The 18,371-nt window shown below is 40.1% G+C and overlaps 2 protein-coding genes across 3 annotated transcripts in view; one reads left to right on the plus strand and one right to left on the minus strand.

Moving 5' to 3' along the window:
• LOC134205683 (uncharacterized) overlaps positions 1 to 18,371 on the minus strand; it is a 48,725-nt gene that overhangs the window by 13,134 nt on the left and 17,220 nt on the right. The gene's annotated exons all lie outside the window — the stretch shown is intronic.
• LOC134205682 (uncharacterized) overlaps positions 222 to 18,371 on the plus strand; it is a 34,035-nt gene continuing 15,885 nt past the window's right edge. The window contains exon 1 of one of the 2 annotated variants that reach the window (XM_062681196.1): positions 222 to 391. In XM_062681196.1, the coding sequence (XP_062537180.1) occupies positions 377 to 391 (15 nt within the window). In that variant the 5' untranslated portion in view covers positions 222 to 376. Of the gene's footprint in view, positions 392 to 13,849; positions 14,044 to 18,371 lie in introns of those variants that run through there. The other variant, XM_062681197.1, reaches the window with a different exon arrangement.

Below are 18,371 nucleotides of genomic sequence, written 5' to 3' on the forward strand. Positions count from 1 at the left end.
CTATCATAATGATAAAAGAAAAACCGCCCGCTCTCTATGGTACAATATATGCATAGGGGACCCTGAATCAATCACACTCAATAAAGCAAATTATTGCACATCATTTAACAACCGCGACGCGATCTTCTGTATAAAACTAATCCCGTTTAAGCATCTATTCTGACTAGGGAAGAATCTATAAATAAGAGCTCCTAGATCTAACCGCAGCCAAAACGCCTTGATTACCATATAGTTGCAGTGTTTAGTTTCGAAGATTCTTCCACAGATTGATTAGTCAACGTGCCCCATTGATTAGTGTAGTGCCGCAAAAAAAGAATAAGACGGATTCAATATATTGAAACCGATGGTCCCAACTGATGTTTCCGAATAAATCACGATGAGCTACGAGGAGGTTGGTAAAAGTTCCTGGTCTAACAGGTTTTAACGTGCGTCTAGCAATAATCTGTTCAAGAATGTTGCATCATCAGGTGCCAAAAAACTGTGTCAATAACGTAATGATTCGCAACATTACGAATATTGGTGATTCAACAAACGGAGTGCGATAGATGTCTGTCGAACTGATGCCTTTTATCGCAACAACCAGATGGACGCATGAAGAATTGCTCGAGGCGAGATAACGGGTTCACCAAAAAAGGCAACCGGACAATTATTGTTATTGCTGATAAGATTACGAAGCTACTTGCATCCTCAAAAGGAAAAAAAAGCTAAGGTGAACGGACAACTGATTTGTTTTATTTAGGGTATGATAGAGCAACATGGGTAACAACAAGAGAAAAGATAGGTCAGTGTCATGAAGAGCAACCAGTTTAAAAACTATATTATTTTGCCTACGAAAACATCCCCTCAGCACCTCTCCCATGCGTGGAACAAATGAATGAAATGGTCGTGGAAACCTGTTAGAACAGTCGAATAAATAGTATGAAAATGATGAAATCGTTCAATAGGCGCCAATGGATCCCGTTTCATACTCAGATTCAGTGAAGAGCCTAACGTTGATTTGAATGAGTCGAAATTTATTATAAGGTGTAGACACAATTTGACTGACATTAACTAGGGCTACAGCTCCTGGACTTCATCTCATAGCCCCGATATTCATCCCAAGAAAAACAAAACAATGAAAAGGTATTTGAGTTGCTTTTTTTATTTTTGTGATTTTCCTCAGCGTGTTTCTACAGCGCAGCATGCCATCATCTGATGGATTGTTCTATCTATGCCCTATGACTTAGAAAGACAAACTTGTAAAATATAGGTGAGATCATTGCTATATTTTGTTTTGATGATTGAAAAACGGGACTGCTATGAGTGCCAACTCCAGCAAAGTCTATAGTTGGGTGATGTTCAATTTTTTAATAAGGAAGTACCACTTTTAAATTTAATAGCAGTGCGAATAGTTTTGTTATTCAGAAGTATCACTTTCGGATAGCATTTAACAAGTTATAATTTTTTTCTCTTTATTTGTGTGAATTTTGAAATTAATTATGTTCTTCACTTGTCATGGTAACGCCACTGCTAAGGGATCAAATGGCAGGGGAGTAGGCTGAAAGCAGCGACCCACATGTCCAACATAGGGACCTTTCGCAAGCCAAATGGAAAAGAATACAGTACAGAAATTAGAACTACAAACTTGAGAAAAAAAAAACATTAAAATTTGTTAAAAGGTAAAAGCTGGACGAAAAAGCGGGATAAAAACATAGATCACGGGTTTCTTCCACGGTAGGGAGTCCCCATCTTCGGCCGGGTGGCCATCTGTGGCTTATTGGTTATCCAGGAATCCAATGCAACGTGATCGTCGGCTTTTTCGGTATGAAATCGTGTTTTGAATGGGAATGTATGTTCAGCAAGTATGTTTCATACATCAATATCATTTGAGAAAAATTTATTTTTGATTAATTCGGAGATAGACATTTTATTTTTTCAAAATTAGTTGAACCAAAATGGCATCTTTGCGAAAGTTGTCAGAAATAATGTACAGAAAAACTTTGTCAAAGACACTACTAGAGATAGACCTCTTGAAACGAACAAAATATGACTCAATTTTATATAATAGGCCATTTAACCCTATAAAAACTGGTATACAATGAATAACTTTGCATATAATGAATAACTTGTACCCAACATTTCCGGTTGTCTTCGTCGGCTATGAATACTATCTCACCTTCAACAATTGGCTCCGACTCTGAATTGGTCAGGGTTCAGCCAAACCGCACCAAGCGGCTTTTTGATTGACTTGCAGTATTTTGTTCGCAAAAAGAAAACGGACATCATTTCATATCAATTAATTCATACATTTGTTGAAGGATACCCACAGTTATGAGGTTGAGGGATATCCGATGCGATTTGTGATCAATTGAATCTGCTAACCGAAAGTTTGAGTAAGAAAATGAGTAATTTTTTGTTGGCGCTTGGTGCGATTTGGCAGAATCCCGGCCAATTCCACTTTGATTGTTGGCTTATTGATAGTAGATATTCGCTTAGCCAACGTTTCCACATATTATCTGCCAGCCTTAGTGATCGCTTGTAGTTGTCTCGAAGTGCCTCTGCTTCTCCGCCTGTAGATTTGAAGATTTCTCTCCATGTCGACGGAAGTCCACGAATGAGATGGTTGGGCGTTAGCGACTCAGCCTCGGCCGACTCTTGCGGAACATACGGTAGCGGATGTTAGTTTATCATATCTTCTACCTCAGCTAACGCTGTCAATAAAACCTCGTCTGCCAACGTCCGTCCATCGTCAAATACTTTCATTGCCTCCTTCACGGAACGAACGAGCCTTTCCCAGGCTCCTTCCATATGCGGTGCGGTTAAAGTTCCCTTTTGTTCTAGCGTCAGTAAAGGCGACACTGCAGTCTACGCCTATTTGCTGCGTAACTTTTTTGTATGCACCAATAAAGTTTGTTCCATGATCGGAGAAAAACCTAATAGGCATCCCGCCCCGGCAAGCAAAGCGGCGAATTGCCAGCTTTGGGTGGACCTGGACATGTTGTGCACCACCTCTAAGTGTATTGCTCTGGTTGACAAACTGGTGAACAATGATTCCCAACGCTTATCTGTGCGACGGCCGCCGTTGATTATTAACGGGCCAAAGTAGTCGACTCCGGTGAAATTGAATGGTCGCAGGTTTGGAGTCAGCCGTTGAACGGGAAGTGAAGCCATTCGTGGGATTGTTGGTCGACATTTTTGGACTTTACACCATACGCACTCCTTCATAACTTTCTCTCACGAGTTAGCTCTGATGTATGGAGTGTAAAATTTTTGTCTCATTTCGTTTACCACAGTTTCCCGATTTGCGTGGCCGAACTTGTGATGATAATGTTCCATTAACTTCATGGTGATCGGATGTTTTCTAGGAAGAATTATCGGGAATCACACTACAAACGGAAGAAATCCTGCTTTCGTTGTTCGTCCTTCGTGACGGAGTATGCCAAATTCATCTAGTATCGGAGTGAGTTTATAAAGGTCACTGTCTTTTCTGCCTTAAGGAAGCTTTCTATCGCTGGTCACTTGATGAAAAATTCGAATCTCCGCTGCGAAACAGTCACTTTGCGCTATCTTCCAAACGTAACACGCACGCTATCTATCCACGATTCTGATAGCTCTAATTCGTGAAAGAGGAACGTTGAACGAAGCTCTGCTTGAATATTTGGCTTTCTCATTGGTTACTCCGGTCATTCTTCCTCAACATGGTATAAAAACTGTGACCCCTGAAACCATCGACTATCTGGACCTATCTGTAGACCGTGGTTCCATTTAGTGAGCTCATCAGCTACATTTAGTTTGGTTGGCACCCAGTGCCAGTCACCGACTTAAGAGCAGTAAAAATCCACAAATCGGACTTAATTCATGAATGGACCGTGCGCGAAGCAATCCACAGATAGACGCTATGTATCTTCAAGTTGTGACTCTCTTCAATAACGTCCACCAGTCGAGCACCGAGAACGGCTGCCATCAACACTAGCCGCGGGATAGTACACGGTTTCAACGGCGCCACTTTCGATTTCGCTCGAACCAAAGAACACCTGGATACGCCTCCAGCCATAATCCGAAAGTACGCCACACAACCATAGGCGCATTCACTTGCATCTGTAAAGACGTGCAGTTGTAAAGATTCGTACTCCCGCAATATGCCGTCTCAAAAATGGTAACGAGGAACCTTCACTGATTCCACTATAGACAACATGCTTGTCCACTACTCCCATTTTGCTGTTGAATCGTCGTCAATTTCATCATCCCAATTGCACCCACAGACTTTGTATTAGGACCCGAGCTTAGATCTCGCAGCGATTGGTGCCCCTGGTTTTCCAATCTACAACTCTAGTGGTGCAAACAAATGCAAATGTTTTAAACCTATAAGAATCTTTGGTGGCTCCATTTCGTAATATACCACCGGAAGATCCTGCAGGTGTTGATACTGCCTAGCAATTTTGCATAACGTAGCGTTTGTTCTGGAAGCTTTAGTGTTTGAACGGTGTGGACATTTCGTATATGACACTTCTCCTTGGAACCAAGAGCAGACAATAATGTTAAATGGAGGCGTTGAGATTCCCTTTCCAGTCTGGTCATTCTAGCTGTCCAAGTAACACAGAGTGGTTGTGTTTGACCTTTCACATTCAGTATCTTCGTCAATGAACTTTCCACCAACGTATAAGACAATTTTTCATCCAGGAATGCAAGCGTATTTACAGCATGTAGCCTATTGTAAATAGTCACTGCCACCATTCAGAATATTACCGGCTGACATAAACCGACCTGCATGTGAGAGGTACAGTCTGAACGCAGAAAACCTCGGGGTTTATTGTGTTGTTGACCACAGTGATCCACCTTACATACAATGTTCAAATTGCATCTCACATTGCCGTTCTCGTTGAGACAGATGTGGCACAAATTCCAATCTTCAACGGCCTTCAAACGTTATTTACGAAACTCTGAACAGTTTCGTATTCTGTGATCCGTTCTATCACACATTCGACACGGCGTCCTGCATATTCGCTGATGTTCACCTAACGTGTCACTGCCAATGTTTACAGAAACACTATGAGTGTGAATAAACCCTTCGTACTCCTTTCCTTTATTTATCTTATTGTCGGCGTAGCACCAACTTAGAATTCGGAAGTCGGGACTTCCGAACCGAACTTTCTTCCGAAGTTTTATCTGTCAAACTAATGTATGCGTTGTTTAGCGCATCTTTAGGCGAATCCAGCGCACTACTTCTGAAGTTGGGAAAAATGCCTGTATCTGGAGAAAAATCCAACTTCGGTATAAAAAGCGGTATAAATTTGTTCCGGATAGACAATATCTTATTCCATCGGCGGCTGCCACAAAAGATGATCGTTGTACAATAGAGCTTCACTAGTATTTCTAACGATTTCCGACAGAAAATCGGAAAGAGTGCGGAGTGTCACTTTTGTCATCTGCCTTTTGTGTCTTTCCCATTCCATTTGGGTGGTTGCCGAAAGTTTCTACACCAACTCCTGTATCACCATCGGATTTATCAAATGGTCCTGCAGATTGGTCACCTCCAAATGATCATTGATCACAACTAGCTGTTGCACAACCATCCCAAATGTGATTACCGTATTCAAGCGATCAGCTTTCGGCGCTTCTACCTTCCGCGTTTTGGCCAACAGCATATTCAGCAATTGTTGTCGGTCGACTGGTCCGATAACGGTAACATTAGCCGACTTCGTACTGTTTCCAATGCCTTTTAGACTCTCCTGTAGACGAGCCAAATTTTCTACATTGGTGAATCCACAGGCTTCGTTGGCGGTCTCGTAACTTAAGATGAACATTGGCCAATCTTCCGGGCGGCCGGTAAACACAGGCAATTTCTTAGCTTAGAACTGCCGGGCAGATACACCTGTGTTCAGAATAATAGCAGCGGAAGCCGTTTTTCATACAAAATGATCAACTTTGACAAGCTGTAAATTTGCACCCCAATGACCGACTGAGCTGAAATGTTGGCAGTGAACTAAATACAAATATGATGAATTTTACACATACTAAGGGTCTGTCTCATTTGGAAAAATGAACTAAAATAAACTTAAAAGTGACATTTCATAAATTATCAAATCACCCTGTTCGCAGAGCAAGGTTACATTTGACAGATTTCGAATCATTTTTCATCGATGTCTTTTTGGAATTGCTGGGTAGCACCAGCCATCCTTATAACTGGGTGATTTTTTAATTTTCGAACGGTCACTTTTATGTTTAATTCAAGACAAAATTTTCAAAACGACTCATCTGCTTTTGTAAACAAAGATTCAAACGATGATTTGATGAATCTGATAGCTCTCCGCAAACCAACACCACCAACAGGTAGCGGAATCGCTCACCTACCTATTGATGGTGTTGGTTTGCGGGAGAGCTATCAGATTCGTCAAATCGTCGTTTGAATCTTTGTTTACAAAAGCAGATAAGTCGTTTTGAAAATTTTGTCTTGAATTCTCCAAATAAGACAGACCCTATAAGTATTATTTTTTCAAATGACGCGTTGAAAATAGGCCTTTTCATGTGACACTGCCGAGACTGCACTTGTTTACAACCGCTGAACAGGCCTGCAAGTCCGAAGCTGTCACTTTCATAGAAGAACTGTCAATTGACGATAAAAACAGCTGTTTTTAAACGTCTCGTGAAAAGGCCCATTACGCACTAGGTCAAATTGTTCAAAATAATAGCAGTTTTTGTTTTGGAAATATCAATAAAACAATTGATTGGAATGTTATCAATTTGAATTCAGGTGCTGCGAGATACTAAGTTTATAATTTTAAAAATATAAATTGTTGAATTTGACATCTGAATTGGCCAATAAAACAATAATTGCTATTTTTTGAACAATTTGACCTAGTGCGTAATTTTTGAACGCGTCATTCGAATAAAAAATGGTACGTAGTATGTGTAAATTTTATCATATTTGTAGTTCACCGCCAAAATTTCAGCTCAATCGGTCATCGGTGTACAAAGTTGCAGCTTGTCAAAGTTGACCATTTTGTATGAAAAACGGCTTTCGCTGCTATTATTCTGAACACAGGTGTAGTTGGTCGGTTGTTTTATCACTCGAACAGGCGGTGTAGAATTTGCCGCTTCCCCCATGTCCAAAGCGACGCTCATCTCTGGACTAGTTGTCGAAACGAATGCCTGTTCCTTAAGTGTGCGTTACTTATGATAGTCTTTCGGATACTCTGACGAAGGTTCCATACTTGCTGGCAGAGGCTCCTTCTCCGTGCAACTTCTTTTCGAATTTCTCTGTCCATCAATTGCCTTAATCGATGTGGACCCTCCAGGCTGTCGTAACCGTAATTTCTCAAAACATTCTTGCATCTCTTCACGCATCGCTTGTTGCCTGTTAGAGTAGAGTGGGGCAAGAGTACGCACTTAGTTTTCAATCGATCATGTGGCCCTTATGAAGCAAGCTTCTGCATATCAAATCTGTGTCGACGATTCATATACTCTTCCTTTATGTTACCCAGTGGAAAAAATATTGAAATTATTGAGATTCGTTTTAGTAGAACCCTTATTGCAAGACAAGTGAAAAACGCACTCTTACCCCACCGGTGGGGTAAAAGTGCGCATCGGGTGGGGTAAGAGTACGCATTTATCCAATCATGTGCTTTAAGTATATATTAACACAAATAAGAGTGAAAAACATTTAATTGATGTTAAATGAGCATATATTAGGGAATGTTTAAAGATAACGTAACTCTCAAAGGGGGAGGGGGTCCTAAAAATGTGCACGTTCATACGAAGAACCATTACTTTTTATATATACAAAAATCTACAGTGGTAAAAATATATATATATCAGGTTTCGCGTGGCGTATACAAAGGCATTTTCCTTAAAGAAAGTCCACCAATCACGTAACGTAAAATTTGGCTATTTCATCACCCCTCCCCCCCCTATATTACACTATTTGTATGAATCCTCTAAAAATTATATGGATCGTCACACATCTCGCAACCCCTCCCAGCTAAACGTTGCGTAATTTATGAATGTTTCTTTTAATTAAATGAAATTATCATTTAGATGAAATTGTGTTTGCATACTATGTTTAGGTGTAGTACAACAAGTCCTAATACAATTTCATTATTTCGCTTCAGTGCTTTGCTCGCTAAGTCCTTTCTAATACCGAATTATTTCAACTTATCCTAAAAACTTGTGATAATTTCGAATTCTGTCCCTTTTTTCTTAGTTGTGGATCTTAACGCTCTGGAAGAAGTCTTATTTCGGCCGGAGATACGGGTTTGACATCATAACTTGAAGATTCATATGCGTACTCTTGCCCCACCGGTTCCTGCGTACTTTTACCCCACAGTCCCAAAAATTATTCAAGTAATGGTTTTAACTTCTTGGAAAACCAACCGGATTGGTGTTCTGTACCATAAAGTACTCTATACAATAGGTTATCGAAATGGTATAATGTTCACCTGATTGAACGTATATATGGTAATGAAATACTAGTTGCGGAAATCCAATTATTTTTAGCAAAATGACCAAAAAGTTAGCTAACTCCATATCTCCCTTGTTGTTTATTCAAATCGTTTACAATTACACATGATAATAGTTGGCCAGAATACCTGTCAAACTGATGCAGTGCTGCTAGTTTATCTTTTTTTATTACTTCAAAAATCGAAAACGTACTCTTACCCCACGCGCACTCTTGCCCCACTCTACTCTACTCAATTTGCCTCTTCTCTCGTTCCTTTTGTTGTCTTTATTCGGAAAGTTCTCGTTGTACCTCTAGCTGGCGACGGAGCACCTTTTTATTCTCCAGCTCTATTTTGCGCATTTGTTCTTTCCGCATTCCTTCTATTGGTTCCATCTCCAGCTCGAGTTCGTCCACTGCAGATAACTTCGCTTGTGGTTCCACTAATGTTTTCTACTTATTTACCCGCATCTACTGCGACCATCCGTTTGCTGCGCATCTGGTTCCATTTTGCCACTATCCTCTGCTGCAATGAAAGATTTCTCTTTGCAGTTTATACAGGTCCATGAAATGTCTTTAATGTCGAGGATAACAAGATAATACTTGTATGCCCAGGGAATTCGGCAAAATATCCAACCCGAAAATTTCCTAAACCGGATTGGAAATCGAACCCAGCTACCTTCAGCATCGTCTTGCTTCATAGTCGCGCATGGAGCCGTGTTGGAGTTTCCGCTGATGTGAAGAATTTCTCATGTAAATTCCGAGGATTTTTCCTTTGGAATTCCAAAGAACTTCCGTTGTAACTTTTTGACCCTTCCTCCGGAAGTGTCTATAATTTCACTTTGTATGCGTTACGCAGGTGTGTTATGTATTAATCTATCAAGGAATCTCGTGAATTATTAAATAAAATGTATGATATTTCAAACAAATTCACATTGAAATTGAAAATATAATTATAACAAATGATGTGATATGGAATTATGCCTATTTTTCTGATTTGTTTCAAAGAAACAAATGATTTTAATTGAGGAACATATAGAAGCATGTTCAAAAAAATCTTCTCAGAAAAGCAAAAACGTAAAAATTGAAAGGGATTTCAAAAATTTCTTCAGTGGAAGCTAGATAGCAAATGTGAGCATGTTTTGAGACACTAATAGATCACTTGTATGCATGTATGTGTGCGTATGTGTGCAAATTCTGAAATTTACTACCATAAAAATCTCGCTCATTTTTAGGTATTGAACAAGTTTAGTTTTACCAAATTAGGCATCCATAAGGCGAAATATATGTTATTATTGAACGCTATTGAGTTTCGCTCAGATCAATGACTGATTTAGTTAGTTCTGGAATTATTATTATCGAGGTCTCCGGAAATTGTGAGTACAATATATGCAACCAGCGTTACGACAGTTATTGACCATGTCGCAATAGTTATTCAATTCGACGAGCGCCTTATAGATAGGCAGCATGAAGTACAGTACGTTATCATTCGTTGAGTTGTCACTCAACCCATGAGATCCGCCTTTGGGTAGGCAATTATTTTGTCACTTTCACGGTAAATCGCCGTGGGAAGCTGAGTAGTTTTATCTCGTTTTAAATACTGAAGTCTGGGAAAAATTACCTTATAATTGAGGAAGGGTCAAAATCTCACTGTAGGTGGATTAATCTGGGTTTTTTTTAATTTCTCGTAGGAACTTCGAAGTAGTTCCCGTGAAAAACCCAAAAATAATCTTTAAATGAATATTTTGACAACACTTGGATAACTTTCTGGTCCTTCGAAGTTCTTCAATTTTTTTTTCAGCAAAACTCGTAAATTCAAATTGAAACATTGAATTAATTTTTACGGGACTTTTCGAAAAAGTCTTGAAATCACGTGAAAATTGTAAAAAGTTAATTATTTCGATTTTTGCAAAAGTCGTTTTTACGCGGTTTTCAAAAAAATATTCTAAGTCTTTTTCAAAGGAAAACACTTAGGGTATTTAATGGAGGTACGAAGCTGGATCATTAGAGCGAAGGCCGTCAGTCCCGAAGATCATTTGGCCACAGCCGTTAGGCCGAATGAGAAGTTAGAAGGGAGAAGTAAGAAATGAGAAAAAAAAGTGTAATATGTTAGATGTGAGAAGTGAGTAGCAAGAAAGGAGAAGTGAGAAGAGAGAAGTAAGAAGCGAGAAGCGTGCAGTGAGAAGCGAGAAGTGAGGAAGTGAGAAGTAAGAAGAGAGAGGCGAGAAGGGAATAGTAAGAAGTGAGATGTGAGAAGTGATAAGTGAGAACTGAGAATTGAGAAGTGATATGTGAGAAATGGTATATGAGATGTGAGAAGTGATAAGTGAGAAATGAGAAATAATGTGTGAAAAGTGAGAAGCAAGAAGAGAGAAGTGAGGAGTGTGAAGTGAGAGACCGAGAAGTGAGAAATAAGAAGGGAGAAATAATAAGTGACAAGTGAGAGCCGAGAAGTGAATAGTGAGAAGTTAGTAATGAGATAAACATGTGATATATGAGAAAGGAAAACTGAGAAGCGGGAAGTTATAAGTGAAAAGCGATAACTGTTAAGTTTTGTTATGTATTGATGATACTTTCCGATTTGGGTACAATATTTTTTTTGCTATTTTGTGTATTTGTTAGGCTCAGTCGTGTTTAACACTTTACGGAGCCACCAAGCAATAATGTAAATTAATAGAAAGACTCGTCTTGGAGGAGCAGATCGGGATGTAGTGATGCCTGAAGGGCGTTGACCCGAGAAGGCTACTTCTCGGCCCAAAAAAGCAAAAGGCACCAACCAGACGCAAATCGCCGGGCCGCAAGACGATACCTTCGGCACAAGGGACCGAAAATCCCTGGCAGCTGGTCAGTAGCTCAAAGCGGAAATCGAGCGCATCTCGACCCGCAAAGAAAGTTAAGGACAGAGTAGAGGCCTTGCTGGTCAAAACTGATAAGCATAAGTACGCCGACGCCGACGGGGACCGAAAAACTTTCGGCGCTTGAACAGGACACGCGAAGCGTCAGACGCACCAAGACTGGTGAAATGATCTTGGTGCTGAAACGTGGAGCACAAGCTAGCGGGACGACTGGTCCAACCCTAGCAACACACATGTTTTAGTCACAATCAAGTTGCTGCAACCATTTTTGTCTGACTTGTGCTGCTCGGGAAGAGATCTTGGGTGACAGCGCCGAGGTGAGGTCGTTGGGGACGGAAGTGACCTTCCAGTGCGAGCAACCGGACGAGGTCACGAACGCGGACGACGTCGTCTAGCCTACCCTAGTTCATGGAGCGAGGGATGTTGAAATCGGCTGGTCAGTAAGCCCAATAAGCACACTTCAGCCACCTTCTGTGGACAGGTACTATTGGCGCCTAGAGTTGGGACATAAGTCCTTCGACTTTAAGGGCCCAGACCGTTCCGTAGCAACCTGTGTCGTCATTGTGGTTAGGAAGGGCACAAGGCGCAGGAATGCGATAAGTCACCAAAGTGTCCATCTGCGCCAGCAAAAAGCAAGCATGTAATCACGTTATGGGTGCACCAATGTGTCTGATCGGAGAGAAAAACAAGAAGAAGGCATGCATGCAACACAGTTGAATCTTAACCACTGTGCATCTGTCCAGCAGCTGCTGTGGCAGTCGGTCTCGGAGTCGAGAACCGATATCTTTTTCCTGTCCGACCCGTACAACGTCCCTGACTTGGGTCGTTACTTACGTGACTATTTTCACTCGGAATTTATTCCATGTACACAAGGAGCAAGCAATTTATTTGAAACAGATCGACAGACCTTTGGTTACGCTTGTAGATCTAAAAGCCTTACTTAAGGATGTTTTTGGATAGCCAAGAAGTTATCTTGTGTACACATTCTATTTTCTCTACAATGAGGAGCATGCACCACATTTTGAAATAGGGCGACAGACCTTTGGTTACGCGTGTAGATCTAAAGGCCTTACTCAAAGATTTTTTTTTGATAGCCAAGAAGTTATTCTTCATACACATTCTATACTATGTACCACAAAGAGCACGCACCATATTTGAAACAGGTCGATAAACCTTTGGTTACGCTTGAAAATAGCGAAAAACTGACTTTTCATTTAAAGTCGTTTTTTACGCGGTTTTCGGGATTTACAAGGATTTTTTCAAAAGTTTTTTTACGCGGTTTTTAAAAAGATTCGGAAACACGTGAAGACAAAAAAAGGATTTTTAGTGAAGTCGTTTTTTACGCGGTTTTTGGGATCTACGCGGATTTGATTTACGCGTAGAAACCGACTCCAGTGTACTTTGACTATTTATAGTCGAAGAATTTAATAATCTTAAAATTATGTAATTTTCTGCTAAGACGCTCAAAAATAATTAATCAATCAAAAAGTTGTAGGAACGTATCATACATATCTCGATAGCTTAGAGCAATCTCATATGATGGATCATTGTGGTCCATTGTTCTCTATTTCTTGAATGTCATCAAGAGCTTACGCGTGTCGTACATATCTTTTAAGACCATAACAGTAATTAGAAGTAGGTACGCCTCTCCGAAGATAGCGTTTTATTTTTTGTTTATGCACTAAAAGGAACGCAAGAGTTTGAAGAATGCTTTGGTTTAGAGATAACCTCTAACTATAAATCACTTTAGCATTCCATATATCCGGAATATAACTCCGACAATGACGCAAGCAAATATCCTATGCCATAATAAACAAATGAAAACCTCGGGTTAATCCTCCTAACGGTTATGGTACTTTTCATTTGTCTTTTATTGCACGTTGTAGAATATTAAATCTGGATCACAACTAACGTCACACACTTAACTTATTTGAAAAATTTCTGTAAATTTCATCAATAAACGAAAATCTGTAAAATTGTTCACCGAATGTTATTGTTCAAGAATCTATGAAATTCCACTGAAGTCTGGAATTTATTTTAAGTGTGTATGTTCAATAGAAAATGGTAGAACAGAACTTCACTAAGTGCTTAAGAATGAGTGACTATTTTTACACAAATTCATAAACACAAACATAATTCCTTCTCTTCTCATCTAGCGGGATTGATTATATTAGAGCACTCGGACAATGGGGACCCCCATCAATAATTTGGAGAGAACAAAAAGCCTTTCGGAGTACACCTCGATGTACGAGACATTCATTAACGGTCAAATACTGTTAACACTTCGCCAAAAAAAAGTCGGACAAAAACAAACCACACCATACCTGTTGGGTGAAATCTTGACGAGATATCGTCATGAATACGTACAGAGCTAGAAAATTGCCAGTAATCACCATGACACTGGAATCTGGCCGCACGACAATTGTCCACCGAATTATGTTGGTATTTTTTATCTCCTATTCAACAATATTCAATTTATTTCACAACACGATACAGCACGGTGAGTTGCGCCAATCTCCTAGCTAGAGATACAGGGAAGCACCGAGTCGCGCTTTGATCTACTCCATCGGCGTTTTGTTCTCTCAATCGTAAACCGGTGGCCCAACCGAACGGATCGTTGTTCTGTTTTGTGAATTTCGCGTAATTTGCGTCAAGTGGCTCAGACAATCGAAACGAAACAACAATATAAAAAAAAATCCCATTCGCGAATTTCGTGCGTGGCAGACCGACCTGAATCAATCCCGGGCAAATTCATCAACTTCGTTTTGTGTGGCGGTAAGACCTTCAGCGGTCATGTGGGGGTGATTTGGGAAGCTTCCGAATAGTAAACATTAGTGTAGATGAACCCAAAAGTAGTTTGTGATGGTTCAAAGGAATTTAGCATCGTTTTCAGTGAAATTGGATTAATGAGTTTAGAATCAAACTAGCTCGACGATAAGAATCAATGATTTTTGGTTAATTTAAAATTTTATTTGAATTTTCAATTCCTTAACTTCCTCAACCGGATTTTGAACCCATCGAACTCACCGTAAGGTCAGTTTGCTTTTAGCCGCGCCTCATACCGCTAAGTCAGGTGTGAGAAAAGCAGCACTCAGTGATTATAAAAACAATTTACAAGTGAAAAAAATGATTACGTATTGATGATGAAGATGATGATTATGATGACGATAACTACCATCTAATGCAGCCAGGCTCCTGCTAATACCATTGATCATATCTGACAAACGATTTGATCTTACTTACAATAATGTTTTTATTTCATCATGTGCGTAGGGCCTACGAATGGATGTGTTCAACTGTTCTATACAATATCAAAGCGAAATCCACGGTTCAGAGAATCTCCTTCCAGAAGATCGTTCGTGCAAATAATAATACAATCAAGCCCAAATTGACCCATTAACAGATAGGTTGTTCTTCCGATTCCCTTTCATATAAAGTCATAAAATGGTTTGGAATGAAAATAATATATTAAAATTAGCTCAGCAGGCTCTGAATTCGAAAAATATGTAAATTTTGAATCATCACGTCAAAATCGTCATGATGTCAAGAAGAGCGAAATCAAAAGATATAAAGGCTTAGGCAAATCATCCGAGTGTCAGCTTTCCGAGTCGAAATCGTCACTCGAAGCGGTTGCTTCCCAAAAAGCCATCATATCAGATTTATATTGACGGGACAATTGTGTCGTGTGACCGGCGCTGCAGAATAGAGCCTCGCGCCACGCCGTCCAGTGAATGATTGCGCGCAATTGCGCAAAACCTTGCAAATTGTTGTCTCTCTTATCATTAGAAGATTAGGGCTTGTTATACAGCCGCCAAAAGTGATTTCTTGTTGGCGGTAGGAATGTAATTTTCGAACTGATAAGCGACAATTAAGGTTGAAGTATATGAAAGATGTAGGCCAGTAATTTAGCTCTTATGTAAAGTAAATATTGTTTTTATATAATTATTTACGTTTATTAGTGCCTAAAAATGCCTGTATAGGGTAAATGATGTATTTTGGACATCTGAATATATTTTGGACTTTTGGCTATATTTTGCGTGTTTTTCTAGTTAGCTTTCTTTAAATAAATAGGAATCATGTGTTCGTTTTGTCTCGTTAATAATCACATTTCAAACCATATTTATGTAACAGAATAAACAAAATATAGCCAAAAGTCCAAAATATATTCAGATGTCCAAAATACCATCGTTACCCTACTAATATACTTCAATAATGGCACTAAAAAGAGGAAAAATATTGGATTTCGGGATCAATTTGCGATTTGGGCGTAACTTATTTTGTAAACAAACATTGTTCTATTGATTCCGTAGAATGCAAGCGTTTTTCTCCAAAACTAATTCCCTTACCTGATAGAGGAAAGCTTATTCTATCGGATACATACCGTGGTTTCCTTAGAAAATGCTTACTTTAGCAGGAATTCGCATTCCAATGTTTGTTTACAAAATAAGTTACGCCCAAATCGCAAATTGGTCCCGATTTATCATTTATTTGGACAGCATAAATGTACTTTTTTTTCTTCTAATTGTTGTGATTTTTTGACTTTCTGGTACACTGCCGGTACTGCCGGTTCTCGTACACTGAGTGTACGTGAAGGCTATGGGATCCCTCCAAAACACACACAAGCTAGGAACAACTGATGGTGATTGGCAATATACCGAAGCGCGTGAGCGGGTGGTGTCCGAATAATGAAAATATGTTTAAATTGAGGATCAAAGGTCAATTCTTCAACTTTGGCATGATCAACGTCCACAACCCACACTCCGGAAGCAACGATACTGATAAGAAGACATTCTAAGCGCAGCTCGAACGTGAACAGGACAGTCAAGTCACGACTTCAAAAACATCATAGCAGATTTGAATCTGAAAGTCTGGTCAAGAAGAGGAGTTTAGACTGATTATTGGCAAGTTCAACGCCCACCGGCTGACGAACGAGAACGGTTTGCCTCTAATTCATATCGTCATCGGGCTTGATAAGTAGAACTCGAAAAGCCATTTTGAAATCCAAAATGGCGGACCGAAACTCAAAATGGCGACCATATTATTTGACCTGGTACCATGCAATATGGGTGTCTTTTAAACGGTTTGAATGAGTAGAACTCAAAAATCGATGTTTGACGCCATATGGACCAATAATTTGACCTGCAATATGGGTGTCTTTTAACAGGTTTGAATGAGTAGAACTCGAAAATCGATGTTTGGATTTTGAAGCCCAAGATGACAGATCGAAATTCAAGATGGCGGCCATATGGATCTACTATTTGACCTGAAACCATGCAATAAGGGTGTCTATTGATCGGGTTATATGAGTAGTGTGTTTGTGTGTATCTTCAATCTAACCCCCACTGTCCGGCAGTGGTATTATGGAAGAAAGCTGTCTTTAATAAAGTCAGCTTTAGCCCGGGAGTTAGCAGGTGTTAGATCTACAGCGCCAGTGGCCCATTTCAGACTGCCTGGTAACTCACGTGCAGTCCGAAGTCACTTTCACTTGCAATAAGCCCCGCCTGTTTATGCTACCATTATCAATTGGATAATGGACCCATATGTTTATTCCGGATTTTTAAATCCAGCGTGTATTTAGTTTTGGAATCATTTAAAAACATATTGAAACAATCTCACCAAATTGATCAAATTCCGGATAAATGAACTGAGGAAGAGAAGACCACAACTAGTGTCCACGAAAAAATCACTACTCTTCCAGCGCTATTCCGAGCAATTCGTTATTGATCCATATTTTCCTGGTATTATTACACATTCAAACATATTTTCACCAAATACATCCGCGTATACAGCAAATTTAAAAGCAACCATCCGGCGCATGGCTTGCTGCGATCCCCCTATTGATCGGGTTGGATGAGTAGAACTCAAAATCGATGAATAATTTCTTCTATGTAGGCTTGTTGATTCAACCAAAGTTTGCCTTCTTTACATTTCCTTGTAATTCTTATACCAAGGCATTGTTGCGCCTCGCCAAGGTCTATCATTTGGAAGCGATTCTGAAGATGAGCCTTCAACTTCTTCTTCAGCTTCCTGTCGTTTGTAAAGGCTAAAAAATCGTCAAAATAGATGGTTACGCGTATGTACCAATACAAGCAGGTGTCGGTGCTTGACCTCCTCAGTTCAAACTTTTGCAGCACTACATCCAACTGAGTATTCCACACTCTACTGGATTGCTTGATACCTTAGAGAGCTTTCTTTAACCTCCACACCTTTTCGTTAGGCATAACAAACCCCGCTGGTTGGAGCATGTAAAGTTCCTCTTCCTCTAGTTCTCTCTGTTAGAATGCTGTAATAGCGTCCATTTAATTATTGTTCAAGTTGTAACGCACCGTCAGTGCCATCAAATACCGTTTAGTTGCGTGCCGCACGGCCGCAGAATACACTTCGTCATATTCCAGGCCAGGTCGTTGAGAGCACCCCTTCATAACTCTTGTACTGCCGCTAACCGCAAGTCAGACTTATCTGTATATGGACGTCATTTACAGATAAGTCTGACTTGCGGTTAGCGGCAGTGTACTTCTCAATGTTCTCGTCAGGCCCTCTCTTTGTATGAAACACCCATTTGTCCCGAATTGCTTTCCGCCCCTCGGGCTAATCAGCGAAGGTCCAAGTGCTTTTGTCGTTCAGGAACATGATTTCTTCTCGCATCACAGCAATCCAACATTCTTGGTCGGACCGCCGCGGAACCTCTTCGTAACTCATCGGATCATCTTTTTCGTCATTGTACGTCTTGTCTGAGGGAAAATGAGGAGAATGGGTACCACTAGAAAAAAAAACCGTAACTAATCAAATCTTTATACTTGCCTGGACAACGGCGCTCCCAACCGCTGTCCTTTGACTCTTGTTGCACAGACAAACAGACATAACACTCGTCAAATTTCCATCGTTCACTGATTTACTGGCCAACTCAAATAATCATTAGTTGGCCAATCGATCACTCGTGGCGCGCGCATCGTTTTTGCTCGAGTTTGACGTTTGTGCACTACCGCCATCTGGTTCGTGATTTGCCCAACTAACTGAAAACAACAGATGCCGTTAGTGTTTGAAGGACGATGAATTTGATGAGTAAATGTTCAATGTGTTATGTCTGTTTGTCTGTGCTTGCT

Source organism: Armigeres subalbatus, chromosome 1 (genome assembly GCF_024139115.2).
Source record: "Armigeres subalbatus isolate Guangzhou_Male chromosome 1, GZ_Asu_2, whole genome shotgun sequence".
NCBI lineage: Eukaryota > Metazoa > Arthropoda > Insecta > Diptera > Culicidae > Armigeres > Armigeres subalbatus.